General features: G+C 32.4%; 1 protein-coding gene across 1 annotated transcript; it reads right to left on the bottom strand.

Annotated features, from left to right (window-relative positions):
* Positions 1-3201: 3201 nt before the first annotated feature.
* On the bottom strand, positions 3202-5392 carry LOC120273285 (sec-independent protein translocase protein TATB, chloroplastic-like). The gene is made up of 6 exons (XM_039279940.1): positions 5107-5392; positions 4804-4925; positions 3994-4053; positions 3765-3897; positions 3569-3688; positions 3202-3489 (listed from the first exon to the last, which is right to left on the bottom strand). Exons 1-6 carry the CDS (start codon positions 5324-5326, stop codon positions 3374-3376), a joined length of 771 nt encoding a protein of 256 aa, XP_039135874.1. The 5' UTR covers positions 5327-5392; the 3' UTR covers positions 3202-3373.
* Positions 5393-16717: the final 11325 nt, after the last annotated feature.

Here is a 16717-nt window from a genome sequence, read left to right as displayed (position 1 = left end):
AGTTGGCAAAGGTTCTTGTGGGCGTTGAGAACATCATCAAGAGAGAATGCTTTGATTCCTAGTGATGCTGATCTTGGGCAGTGGCGGAACCAGGGGAAGCGGGGTATCGCCCCCTTGGCTTTTGGTAAGGCTACCCCTCACCTAAGTTTTCCCGGGAGAAGCTCAACAATGGAGGATCCAAAAGGAGACTAGCGTAGACTTCAACCCCCCTCTTTGTGTTGGCGATTTGGGAGGCTATCCTCACTGGAGTTTTCCCGAGATGAAGGCTAGAAGCTCAGCGAAGGAATGAGAAGGGAGGAGATAAGGCTTATGGATAGAGGAATGAACTAGACCATTGGATTTGGATGGAAATAAGATGGGAAAAAATAATGAACGGCAAAGATGGGACACATGTGGCAGTGCACTTTGATTATCAAATGTTTGGGTTTGAGTTTTTCAAAGCAATGGAGGGGTTCTTTGACTTATTCTCGATATGCTTTGAGAGTTTGATCTTTATACATATTTATTATCTTTGTTTATATATATATTTTTAAGTAATAATAATAATAATTAAAAATAAAAAAATAAGCATATAATAAAAAAATATAAGAAATAATAATATAAACCATTCATAGTTTCATAAGAAGATATTTAAAAAAAGATAAATGACTCTAGTTTTTTTATCTCATGAATAACAATTATTGATTTATCTTCCACCCATTATCCAAAAGTAAAATAAATTAATAAATATTTCTTATTAAAAAATAGGTACAAGTTTAAAAAAAATTATTTCAAAATAGTTATCATTTAAAAGTTGTAAAACAAGATTTTTTTTAAAAAATTTTATTTTTCTTCAATTTTTTTAAGGTATATAAAATAAGAGAGTCATATCCATATTTCTAAAAAAAAATTATTCCAAAAAAAAAATAGTCCATTTATTTGATCTATTTTATAAAATAAGAGAGCCATATTCATATTTCTTAAAAAAAAAAATTATTCCAAAAAAGATAGTCTAGTTATTTGATTTATTTTTATTCTAAATTTTACAAAACTTTGTTATTCTTAATTTAAAAAAAAAATATTATTCTTAAACGATTTATATTTTAAAATGGATGAAGTAAATATTTAAAATTATTAAAAAAAATTCAAATTTTTTATCACAAGAGGATAATTTTCTTTTACTGTACTATCAACTAATAGTATATTGTTCTTTTCAAAATCTTTACTAATTAATCTTGGTTCCACCACTGATGAGGGGTGATGCCGAAGGGAGTTTGTAGCATGCACGTATGCAGGACTACCAGGTAGTTATCAAAGATGGCAAGATAACCTGAAGAATTTCAGTAGTTGAGAGCATAAGAGGTTAAGGAAAAGAAGGAAGAAGAAGAAGAGAAAAAGAAAGAAGAGATGAGAGTGGATGGTAGAGAAGATAGAGGAAGACAACAGAGAGATTAAGGAAAACAGGATTCTCTACCTTCCTTTGTTCTTGCCATTCCTTCATATTGGTCTTTACAACAAATACTATAGAGGCATCATACTACAGAGGCATAATGACAAACACTAGATGTGCATTGCACCCTTCACCTCCTGAACATGCTACTCTATATATTCCCTACGCCTCTAATTAAATTATGATTCATAACCACAATCAATAACTTAAAAGATTACATAATTACCATGTGGTTTCAAGTTTTTGCAAATCAGGGCCTATGTGTTTTTTTTTATATTTAAGTACCATGTGTTTTTTTTGGTTTTGGCAAATCAAGGAAAAGCTGTCCACTCCGTCAATATTTGCTTACGTGGCAGGGCAAAACTGGTATTTCACATTAATTTTTTTTTTATATACTCCTTTGTCTCCAATGCTCCTCCAACTCCTTCACCATTCTCACCGGCTTCCTTCCCTTTCTTTCTCCCTCTCATGCTCTTTTCTACTCCAACTTCTCCTCTAACTCCTTCACCATTCTCACCGGGCTTCCTCTCCCTCGCTCTCTCTCACGCTGGGCTCTTCTCCTTTCCAAGCTCCACCGCCTTTTATAAATAATATATAATCCAACATCTCTTTGAACCATTTTGTAGAACTCCGAGGTAAACTCTTCCCATAAAAATTCCAAGATTCCAAACTATAAATGTCTATGCACTCGGACTAGAAGAAACCTCACAGTCCCAACAACTCCAAACTGAACTTTGAGAGATGGCAAGTAGCATAAAGTTCTTGCTGCCATTAATGTTGATGGTGATGGTGCTGGTGTTCATCAATGGTGGAATACTAGTGAAAGGCTATCCATCAGATGAGGATCTAGTAAAGAAGCCTCCTGGCCAGCCAAATGCTTCCTTCAAACAGTATTATGCTGGGTATATTGATGTGGATTTAGATGCAGGGAGAAGTCTCTTTTATTACTTTGTTGAAGCTCAGGGTGAATCTCAAGTCAAGCTAATTAAACTAACTTAATGAGAAGATTGAACTAATTTAATCGCTAACTTAGATAAAAAAATATTTTTTTATATAAAATGTCGGTTTTACCCTGCTACGTAAGCAGATATTGACGGAGTTAACGGTTTTTCCTTGATTTGCCAAAACCTAAAAAGCACATGATACTTAAATGTAAAAAAAAAAATCACACAGGTCGTGATTTACAAAGACTTGAAACCACATGGATTTTTTTTAACTTTCCCCTAATAACTAATTCATTATGAAGTCCTTACATTTGCTTGACCCCAACAGTCCTTTACTCCACACTGCTCCTGATCCATCATTGGCATATGCATCAGAGTTCCTCAGCTCAGCGTGCTGGCGCACCTGGCGGTGGCTGGATTTGTGGCGCACTGTGGATGGAACTTGGGTGAATGCAGTGATAGTGGTGAGAGAGATGGTGTTGACATCTCTCTCACCAACAAAGGGCCATGACATCCATTGGAAGAGGCATGCATGCATGGTGGTTAGGTTGGAGGAGAAGCCAATGCAAGTTTTATTTATTTAATTTTTTAGAAAACGGTAACTGCTATCTTTAGGCAAGACGGTAAGTATTTTACGGTTTTACCTATGTAATTTTTTTTAAAATTTACTTATTTAAGTAATTAAAAAAATATATATATAAGCAATATTTAAAAAACACCCCGCTACAATTAACAAAAAACAAGGCAATATTTATCATGGCCATTATTCTTAAAAATTCATAATCCGTTCTTTTTACTATTTTGCCATGTTTTGGACACGCATGAAAATCATTAGGATAAAAAAAACTAAACTTTATTGAGTTTAGCCCTTGGTAACAAATCAGAATGACCTTCCGGTCCTTCCCTCTTGTCAAAATATACAGTACAACAATTTGTTTACATGGCCTGCAAAAAATTTCATAGGTTTTAGTTTGCACCAAAGAAACACCAATGTTTCTCTTTACTTTTCAGTCTTTTCTGATGATGTTGCCTCAGCTATAGCCTCTGGAGCAGCAGCAGCAACTTCTGAAGTAGCAAGAGGTGCCGAAACATTTTCCAAAGTTGCCGGTGATGGGGCTATATGATATATAATCTTTCATTAAAACATAAAGCTAGAATTTCTAAAGGCATGAAACAATGGAAGAAATTGTCCAACCTTCCGACGATGCTTCAGGACTGGATGCTACCTCTTCAGATTGAGCTGCCATTGATGCGGCAAACTGCTCTGCTCTGACTTTCTTAAGGTACTCAACCGGGTCTTGGGTAGTTGCACCATCTGCTCATAATAAACAAGTGCATTATCAAATGATGAACATCGACAATTTTGTACTTAGTGATTCAAAAACACTCACTTGGGTCGACGGTAGGCAATTCAGTCTCGCTGCTGAGTGAGGATGTAGGTATGTTTCTGTTGTTTGCAGTTGATGCAACTTCATCGAGTCCTATCTCCCGTTCCAGCGTGTTCTTGAATTCCCTCGATACATCCTGCAGCATTAAAATCCTCTTGCATAACTTAGACTAGTGAATTAAAATAACAAATCATTGGAGATAAATTCAACATATGTGCAGATTTAAACCAACCTGAAGCTCTTTAATTGTTGGTTGGAAAGCACGTAAAGTGTTGCCTAAATTCCTGGCCACCTGCATTATGATATATGGAGTTCAATTAGAACATAGGGTTAAAATCACAAAACAGGAATCTAACTCTTCCACTTTGATTACATGTGCTTTTAGACAAAAAGAACAAAAAAGGAAGGGTTCAAAATAACAATCTTGTGGTATCAGGCCATGAATGAAAGGACTTTTACAGGGTGCAATCCATGGGGTAATTACAGTTTTGAATTGGATGTAGCAACAGGAATACCAAAATATATTTCAAAGATAAGAAGAATTAATGTGCAGAAATAATTAATGTATAAACATAAATAAAACAACTGACAAGCTCATGAGTAAGTGAAAGTTCTACTTTTTTCTTGTTCTATTCTCTTCTTAGATTGAGATTCTATATGTCAATTCCATAAAGCATTTTCCACTGCTTGTTAATATCTACTCTCCAAAACATCAAACAATTGCAACAAGCAAACAACATAGCAATAAAATCAAAACCTATTCTTCTTGTGTGGGTGTATAAATTCTATCCAAATTCTAATGAAGGATCAAGAAATTTCCCCGGGAGCATCAAACAAACATCAAAAGAATCAAAACTCAAACAATGAAAACATTCTTGCAGAAGTACATAACTAAACAGAAAACTGTAACAAACTCCAAACACTCAATCTGCAATCAATGGTTGAACACTCAATTGTTTCCTCATTTTGAATTAAACAAAGCAAAATTTCAATGGAAACTGAACAAATAGGAAGCAAAAATGACAACTTTAAAGTAACTTACTTCTGCCAAACCTTTTGGCCCAAAAACCAACAAAGCTACAACTCCAATAACCAAAGCTTCTGGAGCTCCAACTCCGAACAAAGATGCATACACACCTGAGCCTCTGCATTTCTCCTTCCTCCCTTTAATCAATGAATCAAGAAAACAACTAAATCAAAGACCTAAATTCATCATAATCCCACTTTAACACCAACAAAAATCCAAAAAAAATGAAATAAAGATGGAATTCCTGATCGCAACGATGAGCACTTGATTAGAAACTCTAGAGACTACTGAAAGGGAGCTAAAGCGTAAAGAAATCACCTTTATGGCGGAAATCACGCCGGAATGAGATCCTAAGGTGCTTCAGGCCATGCCAAGACGAGAAGGAGCTGAGACTCGTCTGGGTGAACGATCCAAAAGCATGAAACCTTGATGTATTCCCAGAGATCAGAACAATGGTGGGATTGGAGAAGAGAGGAGTTGGCCTTCTACTGGAGGCGGAGCACACCGTGGCGATCGCCGGAGCTGCCGAGCTGGCCATCGCCGGCGAATTTGGGGAAAAACTATGGCGAGGATTCGAAGTTTGAAGGATTAGGGCTTTGGGGTTACTCTGGTAATTTTGTCTTCTTCTTGTTGTCTTTCGTTATCGGGTCGGATTTTCTTTTTCCGGCGGATCCGTTGGGATCTCTGACCCGCTAACTGGTGATGCTTGGAAAAAAATCTCTATAATTTTATTGTATTTACTTATTTATTTTGGAAAATGCCTTATTTGTAATTTATTTTATTTATATTTTTTTAATAAATATAGGGAAAATGATTCATTCTTAATATTTAGGTTGGGTTTAAATTTTATTACCCAAATTCCAGAGATAAATGGTGGCTTTAATAATTGTTTTAACTAATTAAAATTAAATTTAAAAAGTTGTTTTGCTTATAGAGTGAAGAGTAATGGCTAATTTAATTTTTAAAATAAATATTTTATTTATTTTTTATTTATGTCACCATTTCATGCTTTCTCCATAAAATTTACTCATATTTGAATAATCAAATTTTAGTGATAAAAAGGAATAAAAGGATTGTTTGATAAACCCTGTTTATTTAAGTAGGGAAAAAATAATGAACAAATATGTAATAAAATTATTGACAAATTATAACTTTGTTATCAAATAAAAATATTAATCATTCATATTCAAGTGCATGAACCATTAATATATCAAAAAATGTTGGGCTTTAAATAGCCGAACTATCCACAAAATTTTCAACTAAAAATATAAAATTATGATTGCATTAGTATTATTCAAAATATGCAAAAAAATAATAATAATAATAATATTTAATCAATAAATAAATAAATTAATAAATAAAATAAAACTTTCACAACAACTAGATGCTCCAATACAAAGGAGATCAGAAACAAAAGTTATAACAATTATTATTACTTTATTGTTTTTTTTTTTTTTTAGTAGTAACTCATATTTTGAAAACATAGATAAACAATGTATTTTAGATGAAAAACAGAGATATAAAAGAAATCGGTTGGTATAATTAATGTTATTATATGTTAAAAGCAAACTTAAATTACTTTTGGTCATGAATAAAACAATATTTTGAAAATATAAAATTTCATATTATGTATGAAAATATTTATGCAAATATAAAAAATAAAATGCCACGTCAAGGACCACTAATGACCAAGCACACTATCCCAACATCCACATGCCATGTCACTTCAACTACCACATAAATAAAATTTGATAAATAAAAAACATATGAATAAAAAGATTCGTTTCATAATAAAAATAATTTTATACATGAAAAATGGAATGACACATCACACCTTGTAAAACCAATAATATCTTTAAATTATGCAAATTTTATATACAAATATAAAATTTCATATAATATGTGAGTACCACATATTTATACTACCACATAATAGAGTAGGGTTTTGTTTATTTATTTATTATTATTTTTTATTGATTCACATAGTGGAGTGAAATACTTGGAACCCCTTACCATACCTTGTTGACTAAAAGTCTAAAACAATATATATATATATAGGGGTTACATCTCATAGGGACGTGCCTAGAATCTATGGGGTTGTTTGGATTGGCTTTTAAAAAAAATGCTTTTTTTTAATTTTGTAGAAGCACTTTTAAAAAAAGTACTTTTAGAATAAGTTAAGTGCTTATGTATATTTTTTCGTTTGGATGTATTAGTTTCAGAAACACTTCTGTAGTTGTGAAAATGTTTGTATGTTTATTTTAAAAATTACTTTTTACAACAAAAAAATTACTAAAAATACCCTTTTCTCTGGATTGATCGAGGGCATTTCAAATGAAATGCACTTAACCAAAATAGCTTTATCAAAAAGCAAACTTTATTTCCATAAGCTAGTGTTTGGCAGACTTATAAAAATAAAGTTTGATTTGAGAACTTATTTCACGACTGAGACTTATTCGAAAAAGCCCATCCAAACACGATATAAAAACCTCATAAAGACTTAACTTATAAAATAAGTCTTTTGGGTCGACCTATAAAGTCGATCCAAACAACACCTATATCTAGGGATGTCCCTAGGAGCCGTTGAATCATTTGATCCAACGGCTCCTGTATTCTCCTAAAAAAACCATTACACAAAAATGAAAACGAGACTTAAATGAAAGTTTATCAACGTCTCCACCAGCGCCCACCCATCAACGCCACCATCGTCTCCACCACCGTCTCCGGTCGTCTCCACCAACGCCCTCCCATCAACGCCTCCCATCGTTTTCATCTGTGCCCACCCATCAACGCCTCCCATCGTCTCCACCAGCGTCCACCGATCAACGCCTCCCATCGTCTCCACCACAGTCTCCCGTCGTTTTCATTTTTGTGTAATGGTTTTTTTGGGAGAGTACAGGAGTCATTGGATCAAATGATCCAACGGCTCCTAGGGACATCCCCAGATATGGATTCTGGGGACGTTATTCATATTAGACATAATTTATTTTAAGATATTTGTAGAATAGATTTAGTCCAATGATATTATCGAATGACTAGTAAGTGATTTCGTAATTTATTAATTTTACCCGTTACTAAATTGGCAATGTAAATTTGTAAAGACATGTGGAATTTGGATTAATAAATTATGATGTATTTATTTATTTTATTATTTTAAATTCTAGGAAATAAAATAATAATAATAATAATAATAATAATAATAATAATAATAATAATAGGAATTGCTTAAAAGGTCCAAATAATTTTAGCATTGGGCCAAAAAGACCTTTGATTTTTTCAAATTTTTTGGAAGTCTCACTTTTTTCCCCAAAATTAGTGTTAAGTCCAATAGTTAGATAACATCGATTTTACTATTCTTGTATCACGTTCAAATTTTAGTTTAACTGTTTGGTTTTGGTACTTCAGATTTACCATTCTTAGTTATGACTATGAGTCCCTATCATGCACATTTGTCATGAACTCCATCAAATGTATGGGTTGAAGAGGAGCATCCATTTTGTACTGTTTCTCTTTACTTTTTTCAATGGCACTTGGAAGCCAATAACATCAATCTTTCTCATTGAGCAACAATTGGGGCCCTCCTTTTTCATATTAAATGGTAACCGAGGCACTTAGCTATTAATTTATGATATGTGACAACATGAATAATGCATGTATATTATATATAAATACAATTTACGTTTTTGGCGGGCATATTTAGTGTTTTAAAATCTACATATATTTAATGACAACAGATAGATGATTATATAGGATTGCTATTTGTGCAAGTGATGTACAAAGCTATTATTATTTACTGTACTTTGGTATTGTTAAGGGGTGTTAGGTATCGTTAAGTATTATTTTATGTATGTACAAATAAATAGTGGCTATTAGATGAATGGCCTCATATATATATATATATATATATACACAATCACACTGAGGGATAGGGTCCATAGGAATAGAGATGAATTAATGATATACTAAAATTGACTAAAAGTAATATAACTTATAATCATCTGCATGTAAAAACACAAATTGATTATACTTGAGAAATAAGTTAAAAATATATACAATTGTATGTATGAAAAACAACCAATCAATTTAGGCATAAACGTAACTCTGAGCAATAAATAGTATGTGTGTGTGGCTCTAAACAAAAAGACAAATTCATGATATATAAAGACTAATACATAAATCATGAAGATCTCACTATAATCCAAATCTTAAAGTGGAAATTAATATCCTGAACCCTAGCACATTAATATCGTTATATATATATATATATAGAGAGAGAGAGAGAGAGAGATGGATGACCTAATAATTTGCTAACAACTAATAAATGGTGTTGAGAAATAGAACAATAATTAAAGGGAAAAACCAAAAGCAATCGATTCTCAGGAGCAGAGCAACAATAATTTGCTAACAACTAATAGATGGTGTTGAGAAATTTAACGAGATTTGGCAAAGAATGCCTACGTCCTCAGGAACAGAGCAGCTATCGATTCTCTTATTAGAATAAAATTAGGGTTACATATTACATGAATACACACACATATATATATATATATAAATTCTATCTGGTATAATTTTATATATATATATATAAATTCTATCTGGTATAATTTATTAAAATTTGAGCCATATACAACACATGATTGAATAGCCCATGATCTTTGTAACTGGATCTTAAAAATACAACTCAAAAAGTATCATAGTTTAAATAAGTTTGTATTCTTGAATCTAGGTCTAAAGGTTGAGTTAGTAGCTACTAAGCTATATATTTAGTTATGACATAGTAAGATTATATATACAGGGAGATATAGATTGCTATCAAATATTATATTTAGTTGGGTAATGATGATGTGTTTGGAATGGTAGTTAGTTGGCAAATGATTTGATAATCCCTTGGTTAAGCAATGACAAGAGATAAGGTTAGGGTAGTTCCATAGCTTAGTGATGACATAAGATAAGGTTAGGGTGGTTCGATAGGCTAGTGATAACATGAGATAAAGTTAGGGTAGCTTGATGGCCTAGCAAGACAAAAGATATGGTTAGGATTGAGAAAGAAAATATGGTCTCATGGTAAGGCACTATGGTAGTCAATGAGCAAGCGCAAATTTGAAAACTCATGCCCACATATTCTATAGAATATTGTTCATTCACTATTTATTATGTGTTTAGTATTGTAGACAACTTTTTATTCACTATACATTAGTCTTAACGTGGGTCTCTTGTGAAAGGAGTCATACTCTCTACCCCTCTAAAGTTGCATGGTAGAAAGATTTACCATTGAAGGGTAATGGTTCTTGATAAATTATCTTGGGCACATGTGACATGTCTTTATTATCCCGCGTGTTAGCATACCCCACATAAAATATCTTTGGGAGATCATTAAACCATTATGATTAGTACACTCTCATACATACATGTTCTTTTGACGACACTTATTGCTTTTGTCAAATATATATATTTATAAAGGAAAGTGAAAAGGTTAATAATAGTAAATTGGAGAAAGTAAAAATAAAATTAAGAATAGTTATATGTCTTCACCATGTTTTACTTCAGAGCAAGTGAAAAGATTAAGAAAATGTTTTCTTTTTAACTATGGTTTAGTTGTAACTATAATTAAACTTTAAAACTCAGATATTCAACCAAATTTCTCTTACTATTTTAATGAATTAGCGGATTATATATATATATATATACATATATGTAGAAATTGTTGGGGAACTGGGGTCTCAAACATACAGTGGACAATTCCTAGTAGTCAACACTATTCACCCCTCGAGGATCAACGACAATCAAATTATTATAATTTGCATTCAAACACTAATGTACATTTTCAGAAAGAAGAATTCTTGTGGAAAAACTCTTTACAACAAAGAGAAATCACAAGAACCTAGAGTTTTCAACTTGTATGAGAAGTAGTTACAGTGTTTTCTTCTCCCTTAAGCTACAAACTAGCTTAATCTAGCAAATTGATGCATACAATCAACAAAATGTCTTCTTTGAGCAATGAAGAACACAAAACAAGAAGAAAATCAACTTGCTCTAGCCAACTCTCACCTTCTTGCAAGCTATAGCTTAGTTTTACAAGAATAAAGAAGAAGAGCACAAATGTACCTTCTCTTCTTCTTCTTCTTAGAGCTCTCAAGCTCAGATCCGAAGCTCTAATATATATGTCTCTAAGCCTTCCCCTCTGATGGATCTTGAAGATATAGCCCGCAACTTTTTTCTTCTTTTTTTTCTCTCTCAAAAACTCTCCCGAATGCACTGTAGATAGAAGAGAGAATGAAGAGTTAAGTAAGTCTTTTGTGATGCTACAACACCCTATGCGGGTCGTATGTCGTCCGCATGACTTTTCCCTAAACTTGAGGGTCTCTTACAGCCTGCTACAGTACACATCATGCGATTGCTCTCAGGAAATTCCATATGGGTATCATGCGTGCTGTATGCCGCCAGCATGATTTTTCTCGAAACTTGAGAATCTCTAGCATTTTGCTACAGTAACTGATACAATACCATTTCATGTAGCTGCTCTTAGGAAAGCTCATGTGGACTACATGCGGCCCACATGCCCTAGCATGATGCTACAGTATTACTGTACAACTCAATTTTGAGTTATACACAAGTTCTAGGGAGGTAAATTTTTTAAGTGATCATTGTGCTTTGGCTAATTATCACTTTGGTGACTATGTTTCCATTTGTATTTTTTTGGTCATCATATATTGATTTCTTTTCACCGAGAGGTCACTATTGGATTTGGGCCTAAATTTAGCTGATGTGGCAGGCGGAAATGCCACGTCGCATTATAATAAATAGTTTTTAACGCGCAGTTGGGTTGGACACATCAACCCTATAGCACGTCATGTTAAGTTTGCCTAGTTAGCTTCTTCTAGCCTTGGCCATTCGCCATGGAAGTGCAGTCTCGAATCCTTCCCCCTTAGCTTCATCTGCGATCCTCTCTCTCATAGTCCTAACAAAATCTACGTCCTTGATCTCCCTTCGCCCTCTCTTTTTACCGCCAACAACAACGTTAAGGCCGGAGTCGGCGACGGTTACACCACCCGGCAGGCTTAACGAAAGAGTCAACCCAGTCTCATCCACCTCATCTTTCTCCATCTTTCTCATTTTCTCGTTTTGATTTTTTTATTTTTTTTGAGTTTTTTTTTCTTTGGAGATGAGCCGGATCTCATTTTCTCAATTTTGATTTTGTTTTTTGTTTTTTTGGTTTTCTTTGGAGATGAATCGGATGATGAGCCATTGCCTGATATCCAAAAACTCTGAGTTACCGCGCTTCGAAAAAATGAAAAAACCTTTTAGTTTAGGTCTATAAACATACACAAAATCCTCTATCCGACCCATATATTTATAAATCAATCTTATCTCGGATTTCTCCCCAGCAAAAAACAAAATCCTAGATCAAATCCTCAAAAGAAAATAAAAAATCAAATGAATCCTTAGATCTGATCACCAAAATATCACCATATCCCAAAAATCTAATCCAAAAATTTCAAAGCATTATATCCAGAATAGAAGCCCTAGCCTACAGATCATCCAAACCAAACAATTCAATCAAAAAATTAGAGAAAACCTAAAACAAGAGCCACAATGTGGATTGATGATTCCCCAAACTTACTAACTTACTATTTAGGATTCATGGCAAGAGATCGATGGATCTAATCACCGAGAACAAGCTCTCCTACTCTTCGACGGATCCTTCACAGCCTCCACCAAGATTGAATCAAAGAGAAGAGAAAACTGGTCACGCAGAGAACGAAAGAGGGCAAAGGATTGATTGACGAGAAGGATTGACCAGAGAAAACTGGTCACAGCATCCTTGTTCAGCTGTGAAGCTGAACAAGGATGCTTCACAGCCTTCATAGTTATCAGAGCTCCGTCGGGAGGTCGAGTGATCGAACCTGTCGATAAGCTAAAATACCTAATTATCGGTCGAGGATGTATACGGGCTTCGTTGGGTGTCGTGGAGACTAAACGGCTGAGGCGAAAAGAAGTTGACAAGGATGCTAACTAGGCAAGCTTCACATGACATACTTTGGGAATGACATGTCCAATCCAGTTACGCGTTTAAAACTTTTTATTTTAATGAGATGTGGCATCTCCGACTGCCACGTCAGCTAAAATTGGCCAGAAATCCAAAGTGATCTCCCGGTGAAATAAAATCGATATATGATGACCATTTTGATACAAATTAAAATATAGTGATCAAAATGACAATCAACCAAAACACAGTGACCTCTTCAAAAATTTACCCGCTTCAAACAAGGGCTGGACACCTTATAATAATTTTGTATTTACACTACAGTGTTTATAAAAAATACAGGATAGCCACTTCACAAGAAGAATTAATGTTTTATTTTTCTATCAAGTCAAATATTGAGGGTTCAAACCCTTCTTAACTCAAAGATCGAACATTTCAGGTTTCTCCACTATATATATATATATATATACATGAGAGTAGATATTGAGACAGGTACAGAGAGATGCATATATGTGGTGAGAGATTTTTTAATATATGACATTGTTACTAAATAAATAACCAGATAGATAAATAAATAAATAAATAAGAGTTTGATAGAATGAAACATCAAAGCAAGATCAAGAAACAAAGCAACATTACTTTTTTTTATTCAATTCAAAGAAGAGAAAGAGAACACAAGCCACACAAGAACAAGTAATAAGAAGTAGAAGTTATACATACATTATAACCTTGATACTCACAAGCATAAACTTTGATGAAACAAAGTTAATCATAATAATAATAATAAAAATGCCAAATGATCCAAGTTGCCCTGCATCTTAAAACAAGCTCATTGATCTCTCTCAAATCATGTTATCACAAGCCACCACCACCAACACCTTCTTTCCACCTTTGATCATCACCACCACCACCACCACAACCTTCCATTATTCCAAAAAGGACTTTGTTGCCCCCTTTGGCTTTGCTTATGAGAAAGAGGAGAAGAAAAGAGCTTGTTCTTGATGTTTATATATAGATTAGTGATGGTGATGAAAAAGGAGGACAGTGTGAAGACTTATTAGGGTTGGTTGGAAAGTTATATGGGGAGAGTGATGATGGCATCTTCTTGGGATATGCTTTGGTTGCAACTCCATTTTCTTTCTGCTTTTTCTTTTGAACTACCCTGTTGCAACTATTACTTTTTGTTGGGTATCTTAGGGATATGCTCTACTGCTTCTGCTAACAAGAGCTGGTGTGTCCACCTAGTGCTTCTCCTTTTCTAATTGAAAATAAATTTTGATATGAAAAAAACATAAAAATTTTTGTGTATACCGGGTATAAATAGAATTTAGTTTTGTTACAATGACTGAGATAAATATTTGACTTTCACATCAAAAATCAAGGGTGGCTTTTTTAAATGTGTGATTGAGACGTGCTAATTTGTCCATATTATTAAAAAAAAATTCGTTATGTATTATGTTTGATGGTATACTTATATTTAGCACTTATATTTAGTGCAGAGGATTTGTTTGAAGTGATGTACTAATGATAGTAAACAATCAAGAATAATAAAATTATAAATAACTACATATGTATTTTTATGAAATTTAAGTATAATTATTAATATAATTTAGTAAAATATGAATAAGTATGAGTTTAAAAAGAAATAACTTGTATATTTAATAATTTGGTAAATGTAAATGGAAAATTTAGGGAGAAGGGCAACTAAATTATTGATTATTTAAAAAGTAAGTTTTGCTTAATGTTTTTTATAATTGTATTCCTAAAAATTTGAAAAAAAAAATTATTGTGTATATTAATTGGTTTGGTAAATATAAATAGAATTTCTCATATATATATATTTTTATTTTTGCTATGATATTTGGCTCAAGGATTGCTTTAAGGTGATTTACCAATGACAATGAAAAATAAAAAATAATAACTAACTATATATATGTGTAAATATAATAGCCATTACAATATAATAGGAATAAGCATATATGTGTGTGTGTGTGTGTGTGTGTGTGTGTGTGTGTGTGTTAATTTAATAAATATAAACGGAAAATGGATATGGAGAATCCCAAGAAAAAGTATTCATTATTTAAAAAAATAAGATTTTTGCTTAATATCTAGAACAGCAACCTTGACTCAGTATTTCCAAAAGTGCACACCACACACTAATAAAAAGTAAAAAAATTATAAAAAGAAGAAGATTTCAAATCACACATTGATTAGCTTAAAAAAAAATAAGTGGCATATGAGTTTTGTGCAACAATTTCAATCGAGTTCCAGCCTAGCAGCAAGATACTTAGGCTCAAACTCAAACTTAAATACTCCGCTTGAATTCAATCGAGTTTGAACTCGATAAAGACAATTAAACTTGATTTAACCATAGATGTTTTTATGTTTGAGCTCAAACTCGAACTTAATTCTATATAAAATAATTTTAAAATAAATTAATATATATACACACAAATATGGTTGTTTGATAAAGCTTATGAACACTCGAATCAAGTATTAAGATGCTTGAATTTGGTCACTCAACTACTCAAGCTCGAACTCGACTCAATCATGATCAGGTTGAGTTTAAGTTTTCCCTGAATTAAGCTCGAGCAGTTTGTGAGTAATCGGATATTATTAGCACCCCTATGCAACATACAACACTCTTGCTCTTTTAACTAAAGACCAGATATTATAATAATAATAATAATAATAATAATAATAATAATAATAATAATTGAACAATTAAATAAATATTTATATAAATACATAAAGATTATGTATAGTGACATTTTTGAATGATTAAATTGAATGTTAGGATTCAGGAAGAATGAAAACAAACAAAAGTAAGAGTAATAAAACATGAAATCTATGGAGTCAAATCAAAGCTTGAGTTCTTAGATTTTATGGTTTTCCACTTCCTTTCTCCCACTAACACTTTTGTCATTTTATTTTTATTTTTTTCTGTTTTCTTTTTTTAAATAGAGATGCTTATACTTTAAAAACTATTGATTAAAAATATCCCAAAAGGGGCCTTTTTCCACCACAAAAGGTTAAAAAAATAAAGACTTTTATCAAGGTTTATATATATATATATATATATATATATATATATATACACACCCTTACAAAGCCCTGAAATTAGGAAAAATTAAGATTCTTGCCCACTTGTCTCTTTTATAGTTAACTATGGGCTATTATTGTAAATCATTTACCTATCTAATAAAAAATAACTTTTTTAGTGGTGGAAAAATCTTTATTATAGAGATAAATATGACAATATTTTGATAAATTTGATGAGTTTATTTCATAAATGGTTATAACTTAAAATACGAGAACAAGGCATATTAAAACCTATATATATATATATATATATATAACCAATAACAAGTGAAATACATAGAAAGGAAAAAAGACATTTCATTTATTTTCCAACAATAATGTAAGTATATTGAATTAAATTTTAGATTGAGTATATATATATACAAAGAAAAAAAAATTTATAGCTTGTTTTTAGAAGGGTATAAATGCAAATAATTTTTTTTGTAAAGGTGAATTTTTCCCTGTATAAAACACTTATGAAAATTTGCAAGGGTGTATTTGCAAAAATGTCAAAAACAAAAACAAAAAGTTCTGATTCATCTTGCACTTGATGATGCAGTACAAGAGATTCCAAACAAGTGCAGTACAAAAGGTTTATTCTCATGATGCAACACTTCTTTTCTCCACTTTAATTTAAATAAATGAGAAAAAGAAAACAAGAACCCTAAAATTGGATGCTGGAAAACAAACAAAACCTCTCAGAAAAGGAAAGGCCAAGCAATAAAAGTAATGGAAAAAAGTAATCTAGATTCAAAGACATAATTGACACTAAAGTATCATTTGTTGAGCATGAGGACATCTTCAATTTGGACTTCACCAAAGAATTTAATTCAATAAAGTTGTTAATCCAGAGCATTACTGGCA

The sequence above is a fragment of the Dioscorea cayenensis genome, chromosome 1 (assembly GCF_009730915.1).
Source record: "Dioscorea cayenensis subsp. rotundata cultivar TDr96_F1 chromosome 1, TDr96_F1_v2_PseudoChromosome.rev07_lg8_w22 25.fasta, whole genome shotgun sequence".
NCBI lineage: Eukaryota > Viridiplantae > Streptophyta > Magnoliopsida > Dioscoreales > Dioscoreaceae > Dioscorea > Dioscorea cayenensis.
The sequence above is the reverse complement of the archived record's forward strand: the minus strand, read 5'-3'. Positions and strand labels throughout refer to the sequence as shown.